This window comes from Fragaria vesca, linkage group LG5 (genome assembly GCF_000184155.1).
Source record: "Fragaria vesca subsp. vesca linkage group LG5, FraVesHawaii_1.0, whole genome shotgun sequence".
Lineage (NCBI taxonomy): Eukaryota > Viridiplantae > Streptophyta > Magnoliopsida > Rosales > Rosaceae > Fragaria > Fragaria vesca.
In genome coordinates, this window is record NC_020495.1 from 27,464,557 (window position 1) to 27,486,252 (window position 21,696).

The window sequence follows — 21,696 nt, forward strand, 5'->3', positions numbered from 1 at the left end:
TGCTTAATTTCCCTCATACTACTCATTTTGATTCTACTAACGGGATGAGCTTCTAGTTCCCAATATTTACCGTAAGAATTCGATTCTTAACTTACTCACCCGGATTAAAAAGAAAAATTATTACAGGACCAGCAATTAGTAATTTGCAGACCTTAAAAACTAATTAATATGAAACAAGTTGTAGAAGAAGTAATTAAACACATGTCACTACCAGGTCCTCCGGAAAATTCAAAGGCCTGCTAGTTGACGCCCTACATTCTGACCCAAAAAATCAAATTTTGCATCCATTATTATAACCAGAAAAGAACAAAAGCAATTCAAATATTGCTGCACTAGCTTGTTTAACAAATCCTTTAACTTCCAGAACAAACATATGGATCAGTTTGGTTAAAAGGAAACAGTAAGAGATAGACATCCTTAATCAAGATATGGCAGAGTTTCATTGGCTTTGATATGGACAAATGGAAATATATGGAGAATTAGATGCTAAGTGCATGATATCAGTAATGACATAGCTGTAAGCATCTGGTATAGATATCTGTTATAGTTCTTTGCAATATTTTAATTTGGGAAAGTTAATCTAAGAAATAATGTTCCATCATCATAACAATCATGGTCTGGAAACCTTTGTTATGATCGCCTCTTTTGGTGCCATACTAAGAAGCAAAATGATGAAGAATCATGATCGATATATGCATGCTCAGATTACTTGTGAGAATGATTCTGCTCTGTCCTAGATAGGGTTTTAGGGAATAAAAGCATAAACCCTAAAAGGGCATCAAAAGCACTTGATGGTTTTTTTTTTTTTTTTTTTTTACTTTGCGGAAACTGAAGCATCAGATTCATCAGGGCCACTGCAGAAGTCAACTTAATATGTTATGAATCAAAGGGCCGGGATTAAGATTATACAGCTGATCGAATCCTTTGAAATCATTTGATATGAGGGATCAAGATGAAGCTGCAGCCTGCAGCTATATATAACCACTAAAATGATGATGAAGTTTTTCTATGTTTTTTCTCTCATAAGATTATTGTACAGGAGTGAAAGGAACATCTGTCTTATAAATTATATCAGCTGCTGCGTACCGGTTACAACTTACAACCTTCTCAATTTTTCGACTTTGAAAAGCAGCCACTGACTATAATTATTTATAGGTACTCAAAAAAACTGGGACTTTGACCAATACTGACCAAGTCTCGATCTGTAAGTTCGAAGAACCAAATTTTGCTTGAAGGATTATATGGTTGTTTTTGAAAAAGAAAAAAAAAAAAAGTAAGATGAAGGAAGACTGTCAATTCATTTGGAGCATAAATAATCAAAGTCTTGCTGGCTTTGAATCCTCTGATAGCTCACATATCATTATTTTTCTCCTCCCTTTTAGACTAGTTTCAGATTTCCAAAGAAAAAAAGAAGAAGAAGTTTTACATAAATTCCACATGTATATACAGTATACTGCAATTGTTCTTCATCTATTTTGTGATTTCTAAAAGATACAATCTGTGATTAGGGAATAGGATACAGACTACTGAGACTTATAGCAACACGAAATGTTTATCTTGGTCATAGAGTACTGATGATGTATTTGGTTGAGATGAAGAACAATTCTTACGTATATATGTGGAACATCACTAGTTATGTCTTGGTTACTATACCATAGTTTGCCCTGTTTTCCCAGGAATTGTACGTTGCATATATAAGTCTCTTTAAGGCACTTCATCGAACAAATTGTTTATTTGTTTCAAATAACAACAACACGTTGCGGAATTTGTAACAACATATGAATTTGCATATTAATCTGGTCTAGTCTGACGTACTAATTTTCGATGTTAATGACCTTTCAATTAGCTTCAACGACTTTTTGAGACGTCGCCTCTCACTCCTTTGATATCTTTAAGTCCTTGTGTTAAACCTCCCTTTAACAAACATCTTGAGCTCCTGTTCAAAAAAAAAAAAAAAAAAAAAAAAAACAAACAAACATCTTGAGCTCATACTTAAGATAGAGTTGTTGAACTATACGTAATTCCTAAACTGCTAAACACAAACTTGATTGGGAACAAACTTGCCTGGGTCATCTTTTGATGTGACCAATGAACACACTTCCCATTTGTCACCATCAAAATATATGGATCAGTTCATATCTATGGGACTTGTTATTTTTCAGGTCTCTATTGCTAAAAGGAAGCTGGTTTATCTATCGAATTTCTTCCTAAACAGCGGTTGAAAATGAACTTAACTTGTCTCTAATGGTCTATAGGATGTGGTGGCGTGGAACATGCAATCTTTGTAAATCACTCGAGTAATTAATTTAGGGAATTGAAGAATCCATATTGTTGTTGAAATAGCACTTGTAGTTTCGTGAAGTAACAGTTGTATGATAAACTGGGTAAAAGATTTGATTGATACTCTTTCTTATGCTAAACGACTATATTTTATGTTACATGATTATATTACAAAGAAAACCTCTTGAGCAACCTGCTCTAAAGATATCGAAATTCAAAACCCGATTAGCAACAACAAGAAATTAAGTTGCCCTCCCAGCAACAAAGATTAGAGAGCTTGTGTCCCAAATTGGTGAGGGCATTAACAACGAAGTTTGCTTCGGAAAGCACATGGGTAATTGAGATGTGATTAAAGAAGGTTATTATTCTGATATCCTATAAAATCTAGAGGAGCTTCAAGGGCACTTGAACTTCTTGTTGGCACAATTGATGATCAGGGAGGAGTCACCCTCAATAATAACATTTTTGACAATTAGCTTTTTTGCTTTAAACAGGTTGTCTTTAAAAGCTGTTGTTTCTGTGGCCAAGACACATCAAGCAACTACTGAATTGTATCTTCTTTTAACACATCAAGCACTACTGAAAGTGGTCTAGAGGTTGAGTTTCAAGTAGGGAACCACCCTAAATCGAGTTTGATTAACGAAGCTACTAAAGTGTACGTCATGACACTATATATTGCAATGTATAGTTAAAGCGTTTCACATGCGTTAATGAATTAAGTCTGGTCCTAAAAAGCCTTTTAAGTTACCAAAACACAATAAGAAAAAGAACTCATCAATCTTTAATCTAATCAAGAACGTAACTAAGTAATTTCAGTGGAATGCACTTAACTTTGATGGCTCTATCCTTGCTAGAATGGTTGTAGCCGGGCATTATATCCGAGACTCATCTAGTAGCCCCATTGTAGCTTTTGTTTGACCTATACTCTCATCCAATGTTCCGTAGGCTGAATATGTTAATTCAGTGCATGAAGAATAAATGGTATCTCCTGGGGAATCAGATATCTTGTTCGAGAAGTTAAAGCTCTATCATATTCATTCTCTACTATCTCTAGGCCACATTTTCAGAGAGATAGATTTTCTGACAGACGTTGTGGCAAATGTGGGTCTTTCAATCCCTAGCTAATACTAAGATTTGGTGTAATTTTGTTCCTCCTCAAGTGGTAAAAGCACTCTGATTTGATTCCCTCCAATTTAATCGTTGTCGTGGCTTTTCCGTGTAGCTGTTTTTCCTTTGTTAATAAAAAATACTAGTATGTTACTCTCAAAAATTGAAGGACAAAGTTTGGATGAAAGCATATTGTAGTTTTTATCAGTTGACCTTTGTGGTTGGTGGAATTTGTTCTCCTCCAACTGTTTGGATGAAAGCATCGATTTTTTTCTCTCAAAGGAAGCATCCGGTGGGGAATATGTAAGGTCAAGAGGACCTTTCCTTTGCCAAAAACTAAAAATGCACAATGAACTTTTGATTAATATAGTAATTACCAAAATATTGTTTTTGGATTTTTACGGAAAAACGAGTGGAGTGTTCATAACTAAACTGATGTATACATGGTTAAATTGGTAGAAAACTTCTTGGATCGGTCATGCACGACCAGCGAAGGAGACTCCAATGTCCTTTTTGAGTTTGTTTTCCTCCTCACATGAAGATGACAAACTTGTCACTAAAGACCAAAATAAGAAAAATCACTTAGTTTGTTACACGATAAATATTGAGGCATAGAAGAAGAGCTTACACAACACCCTCAAGTTGAAAATTGACAAGATTATTGAAATATAGAAGTAACCTGAGAATCTCGATTCTAAAACAAAAAGTTGCATTAGCTCTGTCTTTCTCTGATTGTCTAACGCACTTGTTTTTTTCACATCAAAAGTAATGGGGTTTAGAAACGATGAAAACTCGATCAAATGTATCATTGTTTATATTTGGACATGCTCAATTAGTCATAAACATCTGTTTTTAGTATTGAATAGTTATTTGAACAACAATAACAAAATTCGGACTGTAGCTCAATTGCTTATAATTATTTGTCACAAAAGTAGTGGATTTAAAAAAAATGTAGTTGATTGCAAAAAAAAGAAGAAGAGAAGATCGCTTGGGGTCAAGATTACAGTTGCCATGGATATAACGAACGTAAGTGTAAGATGAAGTTGAAATTGAGAGAGTATACTGATATATTCAAAATACGAATGACTGAAACTATCGAGTAAAACAATTCTTTCTCTATTTTACAAACGATTCAGTCAAGTCAAACATATGACTTCTTAATTTGTTAACGAAAAATGTTTTACCATTAAACTGTAGATGATAATTTGAAACCGACGAACCTATAACAGTATAAATAATGTCTTAGAAAACAAATATCCAGAACAGATACACACTCCCTACCTCAAATTTCCACCCTTAGTCAAACACATTTAAAACTTTTGGCAAGACTATATCTTGGAATGATATTGCCATACTGGTATCATGTATCAAACCCTTTGACATGTAATAAATACAAAACCGCGTGACACAAAGTAAAATACCAAAACCGCGTGAAGTAAAAAGGTAGAAAACAGAAAGTACAGAAAAGGTAAAAAAGTAGCAAAACACAACAGTGTGGCCTAGGAAAGATAGAAACAAGACTAAATAGACTTGAATAGTTGAAGCGGAGAAGTCAACACCCAGGAAGTTTCTGTTTAATGGCAGAGACTTAATGCAATCCCCAATATAAAAATCTCAAAAAATTTCAGACTCCCATAATAGCAGTTATAAAAATCAGTCACAATTCCTAGAGGGAGAGCTTGCTCATAAAGTTTCAATTTTTAATTTTTTTGGGGAAAAGAAAAAAAGGTTTCATCTTTGTTGTTGTTGTTCTCTCTTTTATTTGTTTAATAATCGTCATCATCACCATTTCTGCTTTTATTATTGAATTTTTGGGTTGTGAGAGAAGTCATAAGCAGAAGAAAAGGGCCACCGCCAAAACAAAAGAGAGAGGCCAAAGCCATCGTCTTTAAGCTTTAATTGGATGGGTGAGAGGAAAATCTGAAATACCCAGTTTGTGTTTTCACTTGTTTTTGGGTTTCTCAGTGGTTTTTTTTTTTTTTTTTTTCCCTTGGGTTTTTTGCTCTAAAGTGATTGAATTGTATTGTGGTGGTTCAGTTTGAGGAGTTTCAAGCAGGTTTTTGTGGCTTCTGGGAGGTGGTTTGGTTTAGAATTTGGATTGGAGGTGATCTCAGGTGGTGGATGTTGAGGATTTAAGCTCCAGAGTAGTTTGTTTTTGATGGACAGGTTGTGCTGTTTTAGTGCTTCCAATTCTCAGGTGATGATCATGTTTCTCTTTTTTTGTTCTCTAAAATTCTCTGACCTTTTATTTGTTTCCTGTTTGATGTATGCTTGCTCAATCTGAAGTCTTACCTGATGAGTATGGTTAATTATTACTTGTTTGATTTAATTGATGACCTTTCAATTAATATGCTCCTAAGTTTTCTGATAAGAGTATCTGTCAGCTTTTTTGGGTGGTTTTGGTATGACTAGTGGATCAATATTCTTTGGGATTATGGGTTGCTGCAGTTCATATATTTCTGGTGTGATTTTGAATTTTAATTTCCTTGATTCTACCTTTGCTGATCTTGTGAATAACTGGTATCTTCCGAGAGTTTAGGTGTTTTTGGGGTATTCAACAGATCCTGCTCCTTTTCTTTTCCCACGATTTGTGAAACTAGAGCAGTTGCCAGAATAGTAGAATTTGTTATCAGACCAAATTTTTCAGCTACTTTTCTATTTGTTTTTTTTTTTTTTTTTGAAGAAGAATTGTTGGTCTCCTAAGCATGTTATGAATTACTGTGATTAAGGTGCTTTTGATTTTTCTACCATCAACACTGATAATTTTATTGATCCTGCTCTTTTTACTTTCTGATGCTACATTTCTGAGACTGGTTGGCACAGTTATATAGTTGCTGAACGTCTGAGTTGAACTAACAAATTGAACTTTTGAACAATTTATACCAACATGTTTAGAACTACCTGTTCTCTTGGTGTACTGTCTTATATTCACACGATAAAGCTCTGTCTTGTTCTTGATTCTTGAAAGAATCTTACAAAATGAAAAATTCTCAAGCATGAATACATACGGAAAGGGATTATAAAGGCTTTTCCAGCTAAATGAAAACCAACTATACAATATTGAAGTTTTTTAATTATGAGCTTTTTCTTTATGCAGTATGGAGGACGGTCATCGTCAAGCTCTGGCAAGGGAAAAAGTAACGAGGGGTTAATCAAGTTTGGTTTCAGCCTGGTAAAAGGAAAAGCTAATCATCCAATGGAGGATTATCATGTTGCTAAGTTCGTTAGGTCACAGGGACATGAGTTAGGATTGTTTGCTATATATGATGGCCATTTGGGTGATACAGTGCCTCAGTACTTACAGAAGCATTTGTTTCCAAATATTCTTAAGGAGGTATTGCCAATGATGGTTCCTTTTATTGCTCTAGTCTACTTGTCTCTTTAACTTTCTTTTATTTTCTTAAGGGGTTTCCATAATTACATTTTCTTTACACTTTTGATTTTATCACTCTAGGAAGAATTTTGGGTTGACCCTAACAGATCCATCTCAAAAGCCTATGAGAGGACAGACCAGGCAATCCTCTCACATAGCACTGACTTGGGGCGTGGGGGGTCCACTGCTGTCACTGCAATATTGTTAAATGGTCAGCGGTTATGGGTGGCCAATGTCGGAGATTCACGGGCAGTTCTTTCAAAGGAGGGTCAGGCAGTACAAATGTCAACAGACCATGAACCCAACACTGAACGAGGCAGCATTGAAAACAAAGGGGGCTTTGTCTCAAACATGCCAGGTAATTTATACCACTGATGTTTAGGCAGTTAATTCAATTTGCAAAATATACATGTAAATGTGATTTTTGAATCCGGTTTCATAAGAAACGAAAAAAAAAAGATTGGTCACTCACTATTTTAAGTGGTGCTCCATCTGTTAATATGTTGTTTTCCTTCACCAAGTGAAAACTCCTAGACTCTAATGTGAGTGCTCTCACTGGTAGCTTGATAATTATTGTTGGTCCATCCCTCAACAAATTCAGTTTAAGGGCCCAGTGGTAATTTAGCGTCTAAAGCATTCAAATAACTGAACAGTTTTAATACAAAATAGGGTAGCAGCGTGTTCATAATCGGTTTGTTTTGTAAGAATATGTGATGTTCATATGGTTAGACAGACAGAGAAAGAGAGTAGATAGACATGTATCGTTGTTTGATTGCTTTGCACCCGCTTAATTGGTTGGAATCACGTTACTCAGAGATTCAAATCCAAAGTAACTTAAAGTATCCACATAAGTGAATATAAGTTTTTGCATGCTCTATTTATAGGCACGAGTGTGGCTATCTGAATACAAAGAAGTGGTACTTGCTATCTCTAGAGAACTTCTGCAGAGGAGTAAGAGTTCTCTACATGGTCCTTGCTGTAGGAATTGTAGGAGCTGATTCCATATGGTCATCAGATATTAGAATGTTCTCTCCTGTCAGCCTTTCAGCAAACAGTAATCTTTGTATTGAAGGATTTTTCTTCAAAGTGGGATGATACCAGGTTATCAGATATTAGAATGTGTTTTGGTAGCTGCTAACTTAAGGCTAGATGACACTAGGCACAAAATAGAAAGGGCTTTTGCTCTAAAAAGGATTGTAATATCTGGGAGGACATGGGCCATTAGCTTGAAATTGACCTTCTATCATCATCTTTGTAATGACCCTAGGAATTGTCTCAACAATTTTCTCTGTGATCATATCTGTTTGATTTTATGGTGGATCAAACCTTGGAAGAAGCGGTTTCTCTTGCGATGCCTACTTTTCCCCTTTCATAGTCTAAATTTATTTTGTTGAACTAATCGAAACTCCTCAACCAGAATTTGCCAAGAAATCTGGGTTTCCCTTTTCAGTTTTACTTACCACAAAACCACAAGTGACATTTGATTTGTATTGCTGGGTGCTAAAGTTGAAGTGCTTGGGTGACACATACACTTTTTTCTGAAGAGTTGCGATCGATTCCGTTTCTTGGATTTTGAGCATTTTATAAGTGCCGTTCATATAGTTGGTCTGCATTAGATCGGCATTGTAGTGTAAAATTTTCTTGTACCTGAGTTTCTGTACAATGCTTTAACCATATCTTGCATATTGTTCTCATTCATAGAAACCAGCATCAAACCTTTCTTGCATGGCAGTTTTAGATTACGGGCAAGGATGGTATACTGGTATCAATGGAGCAATTTAATCTATGTGGATAGGCCCCATTTGGCCACACATTCTCCACATAAGCATAAATGGAGCAATTTAATCTATGTGGATAGGCCCCATTTGGCCACACATTCTCCACATAAGCATAAATTGTTTCACAACCTTGGTTCAGTATTGCGAAGCGGAACTATAGTAGACGCACATAATTTTCTTTCTTGAAATTGCTCTGCATTGCCATATATAAGATCTTGACCCTGCTCATGAATTGCAATTAGATTTTTGGGTCTAATGTTCGCCCTTTAAAATGCTTTAATCTTCTCCTCTGTTTTTCTCTCTAACTTTACCATCCAATTCTGAAACTCCGTGTTTGAATCTGTAAAAGCTTTAACCCAGTTTACTAACCATACAAAGGATGTTATGTCTTGATGTATTTGTCTGTTGCACGATTATGGTTCTTTTATTATACTTGTTACAATTTATGCATGAAACATGTGTAATCTCATTGCTGTAAAACAAAATGTGGGAACTAAGTAGCCTCGTATTGAATTGACATCTGTTCCACTCTTTTCTTTCAGGAGATGTACCTAGAGTTAATGGGCAGCTGGCAGTTTCTCGTGCTTTTGGAGACAAGAGCCTCAAGTCGCATTTACGATCAGACCCAGACATACAGGATACTTACATAGACACAAATACAGATGTTCTAATCCTTGCAAGTGACGGCCTTTGGAAGGTGAATTTTTCTACCTCAATTTTTCATTTCTTTTTTCTTTAACACTTACAAGTCACGACTAGATCAGAATGAACCTTTCACAGTTTCACTGAATTACCTTCTTTTCCTGTGTTGATAATTCAGGTCATGGGTAATCAAGAGGCAGTTGATATTGCAAGAAAAAATAAAGACCCTATGAAGGCGGCTAAGGAGTTAACAGCTGAAGCTTTGAAAAGAGATAGTAAAGATGATATATCTTGCGTTGTTGTTAGATTTAGGGGATGATACAAATAAAAACCATATTGCATATTAGCAATAATTGAAGTTTCTTCACATGCAAGCAAGGTTGATTCATGAATCCGTTGCACAGAAACAAATACATGCTTGGTTCAGGTTACTGTTACTGAACTCTGCAGCATGGAATTTGCGAAAGGGAAAAAGAAAAGGGGAAAAATATGGGAGTGCTTCCTTCACTGTAAATTTTATTTCTTAAATATGTTTCTGGTGTTTGGTATTGTTTGAATTCTTTGAGAAGGTGAATTAGTCTGCTGTATATTGCATATTACTCCCACAAATGACCAACAGCGGGTATGTAGACGACTTGCTTCTGTTTGTTATTTGAGGAATGCCTTTTGTTTTGTACTCGGTTTATTCAAAATTGCTTAGAAGTGGCCATATCCGGCTTGGAATTAAATGTTTCAATTCATTTTGTTTATACAGGTTCCATTATATTGTGTTAATGTGGTTATGTGATAACGGCAGAAATGTTTAGTTCACCTTTCATTGTTTCTTTGTGAGAATTTTTTCCCCCGATATTGTTCATCGGGGCAATAGGGTATATTTGAGATCCTAGAAAGGCTCAGCTGAATATCAAACATAATGCAAGTTCTGAAGTGATATGTATTTGATATGACGCCTGAACAGAAATGGTTGGATTTGTATCTGTATGGTTCCGGTACACCTGGGTTGCCAGTGATATGGTTCTAATATAGGAGCAGAAGAACACTATCCGAAGGAAATAAATACATGAGGGGCATAACTGCTGATCTCATACCTCATTCCCTAGGCTTCAACATAAAGCAGGTAATCCTACCTCCAACAAGTTCATCAAGGGCTATCTAAAAGAGAATTAGCAACCCAAAAGTGGCGTCTCCAAGTCTTGAGGCTTTACTTTCGATCAGTTTTGCTGTTTTAGAGTCTCTGATGGGCAGCTTCTACGGTTGTACTAATAGCTGCTTGATTTTAGGATGACATTTTTAGAGTGTACTGTAAAGGCTGGTGTAAGCGTCGTCAAGTTTTGATTTGGACTTATAAGGAAGAGACATTGCCTAAACTTATATTAGAATCAGCACAAATGATACGAGCCCTCGTTACAACTATGTACTCAAACATGTACACTACCATCTACCAACTAGCAAATGGTTTCAATTAGAATCTCTATACAGACACTCGGGAGGAAGGAGCGGCTGGGCACCTCTCTCCAAGTTGTAGAATACCTGAAATAACCCTAGGGTTTAAGCCCTCCTATCCCCCTATAAATAGATCAGTATTCTCATCCTCAAGTCTCTCATACACAACCTTCTCTCTCGTTCTATTCATTCTCCGCCTTCCCCTCTCTCTCTCTCTCAGACGGCTCAGAGAGAGAGAGAGAGAGATCGTCTCTATTCTCTGTCTCTCTCATTCTCCTCTCTCTGCTCCTTCCGTCTCGGACAGAAGGAGCAGACAGCGAAGACAGAGAAAGCAGAGTGAGTGAGCCAATATCTGATTCAAATTGGGGTTTGGGGTTTATCGGTTTTCGGATTTCTGGGATTTATGTTTTGGAAACAAATTGCCTCATCTTTCGGCTGCAAGGGTTAAGATCTTTTGATCAATTTCTTGCAGCTTTGTTCTGGAGGCATACACTGATTCCATCCTCTTGGGGTTTATTTTGTCCAGATTGTCTTGTGATTCTCTGGCTGCCCTTTGCTTGGAACATTTTTATTCTCACTTGAAATAGTTGGGCTTTTTGGCATTGATTTCTTATCAGTTTCGTTTGTTTTTCGTTGTGGCAATCAAATTGCAGCCGTCTAAAATTGGTAAATATGAGATAGTGGATTGTATCGGAGTAATGCTTGGATTTGTCAAACAAATGTCTGGGAACTTTTTGAAAACATAACACGGTACACGAACATCATCACATCATCTTATTCAAATTCAAGTTTTTTAGGCACTCTTGTTTCAGTGACCAAGTAAACAAGACACGATCCTACAAACCAAATCCAAATACGAAGTTGGAACGCGACATAATCTTACAACGACATAAGAAGTAATGTGTTGCATCAAAGTTTAAATGCCAGCTTTCTTCGGAAACATGGAAGATCCATAAGTGGATCTGCAAATCTCAAAAAGGAGGGGGAACAAATAAAATGCAAATGACACAACCGGAACACTTGCAAACACAATGACTGGAATTATCATCTTTGCTTCTCCATCAAGCATGATGGTTAGGGCGCAAGAAAACGTGATCATCATGGCAGCAATAGAGATGAACAGAGTAGAAAGGCCGACCATCATTTCTTTGGGCAAGGACCAAAGAAAATCGTCTTCTGCATAAGTTGACGTGAGAAGTCCCAAGAATGTAATTACCGAAGTGGCAGAGGAAATGAGTGATATTGTATCTGAAAGTATGAAAACTCTGAACAACTTTTTATGCATGAACATTGGTAGACCTGTGGCACTATCATTTCCACCAGGAACTGTGAATGCTACTGCAAACATGATGGTAACAATAAGAGCACCAACAGTTGTACAAGAAGTTGCAGTCCCTTTCATCGACTCTTCTGCCTCTTTCTTCAATTCTGCGTGATTCGTTGTAAATAATTCTCGTGCTGTCAAACCGTCTGAGGAGTTAAGATATTCATGTGTTTCAAAGGGTAAAATACTCTCCACCTCCTGCAACAGAGAGACGAAATATTGTTACAGAAAACTAAAAAACTAATTTCCTCAAGTTACAATTTTGTAAAGAGAAGGTAGGACATTACTAATGCCTTGAGAATTCTAACCTTGAACCACTGTAGTTCTCTCTGCATTTGCAAACTTGCATCTTGGTTAGTTCGTGTAAGTGAGGAATAGTTTGCTGCAATATGTAGCAAACTATTGCGTAAGTCCACTGCATAATGCGCGATCTCATTTCTTCTTTCTTTTTTGAGCCCATATATCAGACTATATATTTCTCCTTGACGACATTCAATGGCATGTTGAAATATGTCCCTGCTTTTTTTGTTGATGTTTGTGTCCACGAGTTCGGGATATGCTTTACACATATGAATAACAAATTCAGTATGCCCATGTTCTATAGCTTTTAAAACTAAATCTGTGACAATGTTCTGTTCCACTGGTGTAAGACCTTCCCTGTTTCTTGTCACGTTACTCATGCAATTAAGAACTTTAACATGAATCCATTTCATCTCAAATAGATGGTTGTATCCTAGGTTCACATTAGAAACAAGAAACTATGTGTTATATAGAATCATATATTAATAAAAAGTGAGACAAAAATAAAAAATAAAAAATAAAAAATAAAAAATAAAAATAAAAAATAAAACGATGTGGATGTACGAGCGATGGCATACCCAAAAGTTTAAGAAACGTGTTGATAAGTCGTCTTAATAATATATAGAGAAGTCTTCCCAATACCAACATCTCTGCATTGGCAATTCTAACATTTAGGTGAAAGATTAAAATTTGTAAACATCTACAAGACTAAAATATCTACTTATGTCAGGAAATTTAAGTTACTTGAGAAAATTTGATTCACAAGATTATCTTGATCATCTTCTAACTCGAGCCCAAAATCAGCAGGTTGTATGTACATACCTATAAGAAAGAAGAAGAAAATTTAAAAGGACGATTAGTTCAAGTACGAAATTAAATGGGGCAAAACCCATATCTAAATAACTTTTATGTGCAGAAAGCCAAATTAAGAGCATAATCTTGCTTTTAGAATAGGTAAATTCCTCCTATGGTACATGATGTATGACCAATTAGACATTTGGTACCTCAAGTTTTACTCTGTTTGACAGTTTGGTATTTCTGTTAAATTTTCAGTTAAATATGAGGATAAAATCGATATTTAAGTGATATTTATAAGTATAAACATAAAAAAACATGAGTTTTGTGGGTTGATGCCCATTAGTATTGGGTATTCATTATTTCTAAGTCTTTTGGGAGCAAATAAACATGAATGAATGTATATTTTTCGGTTATATTGATCGAATATGACATAATTTAATTTTATGTATAAGAAATTTTTATTGTGATTTGAACACCCATGACACGACCTCCACACTCCAGTGGATTAATTAGACATAGCTCGGTGAATTAGTCTCGTAATTTATTTTTTTAATAAGGGCTGTGTGGCTGCCCTCAAGCCTTGATTAATGAAACTGTCGAATACAAGAGAAGCGTGTTCGACGTTTCTTGGCTTTCTCCCTCTGAACCCTAATGAGTTAGGGATTCTTAATTGTGTGCTGGTCTAGCTAGTTTCGATTTTGATGTGATATGTCTAACTGTACGTGGTTGCGATCTACGTCCAAGGGGTGGAGGCGTCGGGCTTCAATCTCGTTCTTCATCTCTTGGATCGGGCAATTTGAGTCCGTTGATTGATTAAGGTTCGAGTTCTTTTCCTTGATTGTGTGTCATGAAGGCGGCTTAGACAATACGTTAAAGTTAGGCGAAGCTTGTTTGTCGGATGGAGGAGCGCGGTTGACCACCAGATCAGTGTCGGATAACTTCCTTGCTGGCCATAGCTAGCTAGTGTTGGGAGGAGGAGGGCTAGTGCGTTTGGGCATGGTTTGCAGTCTTGCAACCTGGTAGCTGAGCTAGCCCTCTATTCTTTTCTTTTCTTTTCTTTCAGGACTGATCCTAGTTTTAGGTTGCTCGGATGGCCTTTACTAGAGAAAATGCTCACTAGCCCTAAATCCATAGATTTTTTTCCCACTAACAAAAACAAATTTTAAAATTCCCATCAGCTATATAAACTCTTGGGAGCCATTCTAGAAAAAACTCTCAAGTTGAGGACTTTTCGGGTTATGGTTCAAAAAACCTATTTTTCGATCACATTTTGACATATCATTCGTTCAATTTTTAGGTCTATATGAGTAGATCATTTATACAAATTTTCATCCAAATTGGTGATCGTTAAGGTAACAAACTAGATCAAATTAATGGATAAACCATATCTGTCAAACATGAACTGTTTAAGTTTATAATTGGTAAATCACACTTATGAGTTATGAATGCCTTAACAATTTTCAATATGGCTAAAAATTTGCAGAAATAATCTATTCATAAAAACCTATAAACGGAAAGGTCAAGATGTAGAAATAAGATCGAAAAGTGGAATAAGCCGAAAAGTCTTCAACTAATCCTCAACTTAGTGTTTTATTCCCACTAGTCAAAATTTATGTTTTCACCTATTTTTATTGACTAAAATACCCTTCTACTTTCTCTTTCTCTTCTATCTCGTCCAGATCTCTCTTTCTCTACCCATAACCTCGTGGCCGTAACCGTCAAAAGGATCCCGAAGAGGGGGCCACCTTCTCATTCTGGCTAAGCTTTTCTTGAGGTCTCGGGCCTGGGTGAGGACGGCGACATTGGTGACATGGAGGAAGGAGTAGTGGTGAGGCTCGGTGCTGCAAAGACGGGCGACTAAGGACTCGGCGAGATCGCATCGATGATTTGGCCGAAGAGGAGGGAGTCCCAGGTGGTTTTGAGTTTTAACCAAGGATTAAAATCTCTGCTGTATATTTGATACATCCTCTGATATCTCCTTTTTTTGAAGGACCGATATATCTAGAGGAGTAAATATCTTATCTTCCACCGTATCTTCGATATTTCTCCGATACCGTCAAATATCTCCAATATATAGGAAATATCTCTGATATTTAGGATATTTACGATATATCTTTGATATATTAAAGAAATATTTGTAAAAAAATTCACATAAAGAAAAATCACGTTCAACAAATATTCGAGAGATGAGTAATTCCCTCGAGTATATCTGAATGAATATGGACAACCTTCTACAGTAAGAAGATTGAACAATTTTTCATATGAAGAAAATTACGATCATGCCTCCCAAGATCATGATCATGACTTTAGAAGTACTAGCTATGGAGCGCAAGAGGATACTATGTATGGGAGGAGGACTAGAGATGCAAATGATGATCAAGATGTTGCTTCAGTTGCGCTAAATTTTGAGTCTATCAGTTCAGGTAGTAAGACTAGAACCTCAAATGAATCCCAAGAAGGCAACAATCATATGACTTTAATGTTTATGGCTATAATTAATGTGCAGAACTCGGTGATCAGTCATCTAGTTGGATTCATTCTTACTATCCACTTATAAGGGAAACAGTCGGCTTCTCCAAAGAGATATATGATTATCATATTTAACACTACAATTCGTACTGTATGAGTCATATGTCTTAGTCTGATTATTGTATTTTTGTGGAAGAGTGTGCGTCTTATCAACAACCTAGATTCTCATTCTAGATGTAGATGAAGTTGATGTTTGTAATATTTATATGTAAATCCAATAATTTAAATATTTTAGAAAAAAATTCTTCCCAAAATCCCGATATTTTTTTCTGGATATCCCCGATATATCTGATATCTCATTTTTCAAAATACCGATAGATACACCGATACCGATATTTTAATCATTGGTTTTGATAGATAGCTTTGACATCCACTGTAATACCCTAGATTTTCACATCATTTTTCTTATATTATTCCCATAATTAATGAAGGATTAATTATGGAAATTCTTTAGTTTGTGCGAAGTTGAAGTTTCAGGAGTAAATTTTAAGGTGTTTTGACTTTTAAGAGGCCAAAAAGTTGACTTTATTTTTCGTAAGTTATCTTCGAAAACTTTTTTCTTGAAAGTTGTAGAGTTTGTCAATATGAGTTCGTAGACATGCGGCACTCCTGAAACAGATGTCGTATGAGAAAGTTATGGTAAGAGGAAGTTAGTTTCCGGGTTTAGAAAGTGTATAAGTAGAAAAATGTGTGGGAGATATTTTTGGGAACCCTATAATTGCAGCAGCCAAGTTCTCAGTCTCTCTCCTCTCTCTCCCGACCCTCCCACACTCTCTTTCTTCTCCGGTTGATTTCTCCTCCGTCCAGCCACCGATTTGGGCGCCGCCAGTTTCGTTGGATTCGTACGGACGTCCTCTTCATTTCTGGGGCAGTCTCGTTCGCCTTCTCGCCGCCTAGAAGCTGCCACGGAGCGGCGGAGCTGCTGCTGTCTCGTCGGAAAACCGACAATTTTGGCGGCGACGAGGGGCTAACTTAGGTGAGTCTAGTTCCTCTCCTTCTTCTGGTAGTGGCTAGGCATAGATTGAAACAAGTTTTTGAGTTCTTGAGCCCCGAATTTGCAGATTGAAGGTTGAGTTCGTGGTGGTGTTTCGGGGCATTTTCCGGCAGTTTCCGGTCAAAATTGGTTGAAACCTCAGGTATTAAAGTTGCTCTCCATGCTTCAATCTACAAGTTTCATGTTGAGAGTTTCCTCAAATTTTGAAGTTGGGGGTGGCGTGTGGGGCTCACTTGCCGCCACCTGTGGTGGCGCGTGGGGGCGCGTTCGGGTAATGTGAGGGCTTTGGTTGCCATGTTAGCTAGTCCTTGTTAGTTACTAGTGTGTTGTTGTGTGTGAAGGCTAAGTGTTGTTTTGGTTTTGGTAGCTTAGGTGCTATGTTGTTCTTGGTGTTTCTTTTTGGTCATAACTTTGAAAGTTGATCTTGGAGGTAGTTTGGTTGGTTGGTTGGTTGAGTGTCCAATGACCTTGGGAGGTCTTGGAGAAAGGATTGCTCTTCTTTGGGCAACCTTTAGGTTAAGGGTATTTGTTCTTTGTTGAGAATTTACTAAGGTTTTTAATTGTGTAATTTTAGATGTTTTGTGAAGTTGTGATTTGGCTTGCTCTTGTTGTTTTGTGGAAGACGCAGCGGGAGTATTAGGTGAGTAAATCTCACCAAGGTTCATATTTGGACCGAATTTTTATAGTCACTTTAATGATTATGATGATGATAATGATTATGATGATGATGATGATTATGATGATTATAATTTAAAAATTATGTTTTTGTTTGTTTTAAAATATATGAGCTTAATCGCCAACTGCTCATAGGTAAGTTAAAACAAGTTTTCCTATTATATGTTTATTTTTAAGCTAGGTACATGTGATCATAATGTTTTTGGCTATTGATAGATTATTCTTGTGGGAATATCTATGTTTGTTCATATAAATATATCTATGTGGAATGATATAATTTTTATGATGTGCTCCTTGTGTTGATTGTTGATGATTTTATTATATTGTGATTTGTGCTTTAGATAGTCAAACTGGGTTCCAAGCCTTTAATCGGGTGATTGGTTACGGTTATGATGATTCTACTCTATTGTGATTTGTTGTTTAAATAGTCAAACCGGGTTCTAAACCTTTAATCGGGTGATTGGTTACGGTTATGATGCTATTATTATTTTGTGATGTGATATTGGACAGTCAAACTGGGTTCCAAGCCTTTGGCCGGGTGATTGGTTACGGTTAGGAATAGAGTTCTAGTCCGTCTATCAGTGTAGGTCATGAGAGGTACCTTAAGGTATCTGAGACCTATGGGTACATAAATTGTTGTTGTAGGTCATGAGAGGTATTTATTAATATATGGGACTCATGGGTACATATGTTTGTTGTAGGTCATGGGAGATACTTTATTGGTATCTGGGACTCATGGGTACATGTATATTTGTAAAAGTATTGATTATATGGTTTTAACATTGTTCTTAATTGTTGTCAATTAAATTCTTTGTTTTGAGTATCTCCTGAACCATGCTTAATGCAGGAGATTTTCAATCTTATTTGCGTGATTTTTAGTGGAATTCCTGAACTATCCTTTTTGCAAGATTCACTTATGATTTTGATTGTTTTGGAAATTGTTGTGTTTTCTTATTTACTCTCTTTTGATTATTCTTGTTTGAGAGGATTCCTGAACAAAGTTCTAAAGCAGGAATTACCGGTTTATGTGATGTTGGATTGAGTTATTTTTAGGAGTTACTCATACGGGCTTTTTAGCTTACCGGGTTTGTTGTTTACAACCCGGTGCACCAATTCATGGTGTAGGGGTTAGACCTGCAGGTGATGATCAGCAGGGTTGAGACAAAAGCATAGTAGCTGGGTTTCAGATGATGTACATTTTATTGTATATTATTTAGTTTGGTATGTAATTAAGGAGATGTAATGTATAACTCAGTGATGAGTTTTGTTGATATTTATATTTCCAGCTTTTGGGTTTAGTTTGGGATTGTTGAGCAGGTATTGGAGTCTTATTTTTGAGTTATATCATTCCCAAATTTTTGAAAATTATCCTTTGAAAATTTATAATCTTCAAAAATTGGGGTGTGACATCCACAAAACATATATACTAGATAATATGGTTCAATAGCTTTGACAGATTTCGAAAAGTTTTATTGAAGTGTAAGAGTTTAATTACTGGTTTATGCATGATTGAGTGGGAGTATGTTTTACTTGCAGTAATTTAAAGTCCATCATGGGGTGGTTTAGGCTTCATCATTTGGCCCTTCGGTCCTGGCCCGCCCTAAAACCCACCCTACCCTACCCTACCCTATAGGGCCGAAGCCCTACCCGGCCCTCCGTTAGGACGGGCTGGCCCTAGCCCTTTTCAATTAGGGTAGGGCAAGGGTCAAGCAAATGAAACCCGGCCCTACCCTATTAAGCTCTTTAGGGCCAAGCCCGTCCCGGCCCTAAAAGCTCGCCTTTTAGGTCTTAATAATTACTTATTTTCTATTATTTTTAATATGTTTCTTATTTTTTATACAATACAACTAATCTTATAAGTTTTATTTCTTTAATTTGTATTTTTCTTTGTTAAATAACAATTGATTTTTGGTGATTTAGAGAGATAGTTAATGAAATATATGAATATAACTACTTAGATTAATAATTCTAGATGTCTTAAGTTAAATATAATGTATATGCATGTTAAATATGACTAAAAATAGGGTCTTGTATCACATATATCCCTTGAGGTAATATTTGAAAAAAAAAAATAAAACTCATGAATTTATTTCATGAAATAAAATAACGTTATATTCGGCCCTATTTAGGCCTATTCAAAGGGTCGTCCCTACTCGGCCCTGTTAGCCCTACTCGGCCCTGTTAGCCCTAGCGAAATGGGCTTTAAGGGCGGGTAAGGGCTTGCATATTTAATCCCCGGCCTGACCCTATCCGGCCCTTAAATTTTGTTGACCAAGTCAAAGCCCTACCCGACCCTACCCTAAGCCCTAAAATTTAGGGTAGGGCCGGGCTAGGCCGGCCCATGATGAGGCCTAGGGTGGTTGTAGTGTTTTGGGCATTGAGGTGGCAATGTGTAAATGTGTAATTCATTCTCACTTGTATTCTTGGCCATACAAGCCATTCTTTATTTATTTTTGGTCTATGCCATAGCCATTCATTTACAATACTCTATTTTACTGTTCCTACGCTGTTCATTGGAAATTACCATTTTACCCTTTTTTGCTGATTTACGCATCTGCCATCTTGTCGATAATTACCATTTTGTCCTCAGTTTTTGTATAATTTTACGAAACTTGCCCTCTCTCTCTCTCTCTCTCTCTCTCTCTCTCTCTCTCTCTCTCTCTCTAAGCGAAGCGCGGGTAAGCTATCTAGCTAGTTCTTTAATATGGAGCAGAAGGTGGAGGAAGTGTCTATTGAGGGCTATGGCAAGGTCTATTAGAGGATACTATAGTGTATTGAAAAGCCTATTTATGAACAATTGGAGGTCTATTCGGGAGCCCTAATAGACCCTTAACATGCCCTCTATTATCCCCAATAGATCTTATAATGCGTCTAGTAAACCCCCGATAGACCCTCTATTGCCCCCAATAGACCCCCTACTGTCCCTAATTGACGCCCTACTGCTCTTAATAGATCCCTTGACATATATATCTGCTGCTGCCCCTAATAGACCCTCCAACAAACCCCTTACTACCCCCAATGGACCCCCTACTGGCCCCAATAGACCCTCTAAACAAACCCCCTATTGTCCTCAATAGACCCCTCCCCCTCCACCCCTAGTCTAGTTAATGGTTGCCTGTGTCCGGTCAACAGTTACTGGTGTCCTATAAATAGTCATCAGCCACGAAATTCCTGTTATAGAATCTTTATTTCACAATAGGCCTTCTGTTGCTTTTATAATGGTCTATTTTAGTTTATTTAATTTATTAAGGATATAATTGTGTTTTTGTTGTTTAAGTTGGCTCTTAGGAATGTAAAATTCTGAGTTTGTCGGTAGGAATAAAATTCTCAAAATTAGGGCTAGTGGGCATTGTCTCGTATTTTTTTTCAAACAGAGGTGATCACTTTGTAACCGGTGTCGGGGACGATGTGAAGGTAACTGGGCAGAGGTAGAAGTAGAGACTTAAGAAGTAGGTCAGCAATGCTGATCTTTCTGGTAAGGTCGTAAGGGTTCTTAACGGGGCCTGGACGGGGTGCCGGCATCGGGGAGGCTGCCAAATTGATTTGGCACCGGTAGTGGTGGGGAGAATGAATCATGCATTGCATCTTCACCATCAACTAATTGCTTAATAGCTTTCTCCACCAATGGAGAAGCCACCGTCGTCATCTTCTTAGGCTCGAGCAATTGAATGTTAGGGTGAAAAAGCCTAATAGAGTAAAAACCGACAGCCCATGTCTTTGAATGACAAAAGATGAATTGTGGAATATCGTTACTGTAGTCGGTAGAAAGTAAATATCTCCTCAGCCCACGATGCTACCAGAAGCCCAGCATGGGGCAGACCGAGCAGGCCTCACCCTCACCCTAGAGGTCATTGCAGTTTGGGCCAGGCAGGAGGCACACAATAAGGGGCCAAATAAATGAACCACAATAGCACATTTGTCCCACATCGTATAGCAAGCAAAAAAGAAGTCCACGCGGGGTCATAAATACAATGCTAAAGTCAACTAAAACGGTAAGAAAAACCTTCTAGCATTAAATACTATACCAACCTCGTAACTGACTTAATCATCAGAGAGAGAAAAACCGGAAAGTCCTGGTCAATCTCCTCTTGGAGGTAGCTAGTCAACGGCAACCAAGAGAAAGGATCACACCAAGAGCATCTACCAGGTCTGCAGGATCTTGCAGAAACAATTGGCGCCGTCTGTGGGAACCTTTACAAAAGGCTGACGTGTCTCTATGGCTGAGTCGAGTGGGCAGATTGAAGTGAGCAGATTGACGTTAGAGGACCAGCGGGGTCCCGGCGAGGAGAGAACGTCGAGGACAGCAGCGCGAAGTGAAGTATCAGGTGAGAGGCATGAATGCGCACTCGTGGGGATTGACCAAGCAAGAACCCCGAACGGGACAATGCATGACCTCACACAGGAGGAAGTGGAGGACATGGTTGAGAGGCTGAGGGTTGACGTGGCACGTTTG

The 21,696-nt window shown here is 37.3% G+C and overlaps 2 protein-coding genes across 2 annotated transcripts; one reads left to right on the forward strand and one right to left on the reverse strand.

Annotated features, from left to right (window-relative positions):
- The first annotated feature begins 4,985 nt into the window (after nt 1-4,985).
- LOC101311288 (probable protein phosphatase 2C 10-like) lies at nt 4,986-10,145 on the forward strand. Its single transcript, XM_004300599.1, has 6 exons — nt 4,986-5,294; nt 5,425-5,584; nt 6,485-6,721; nt 6,842-7,118; nt 9,081-9,235; nt 9,359-10,145. The coding sequence occupies exons 2-6, from the start codon at nt 5,546-5,548 to the stop codon at nt 9,497-9,499; spliced, it is 849 nt and encodes a 282-aa protein (XP_004300647.1). The 5' UTR covers nt 4,986-5,294; nt 5,425-5,545; the 3' UTR covers nt 9,500-10,145.
- A 1,394-nt stretch (nt 10,146-11,539) lies between these two features.
- On the reverse strand, nt 11,540-20,889 carry LOC101300157. The gene is made up of 3 exons (XM_004301876.1): nt 20,742-20,889; nt 12,256-12,329; nt 11,540-12,145 (listed from the first exon to the last, which is right to left on the reverse strand). The coding sequence occupies exons 1-3, from the start codon at nt 20,887-20,889 to the stop codon at nt 11,540-11,542; spliced, it is 828 nt and encodes a 275-aa protein (XP_004301924.1).
- Between the last annotated feature and the right edge of the window lie 807 nt (nt 20,890-21,696).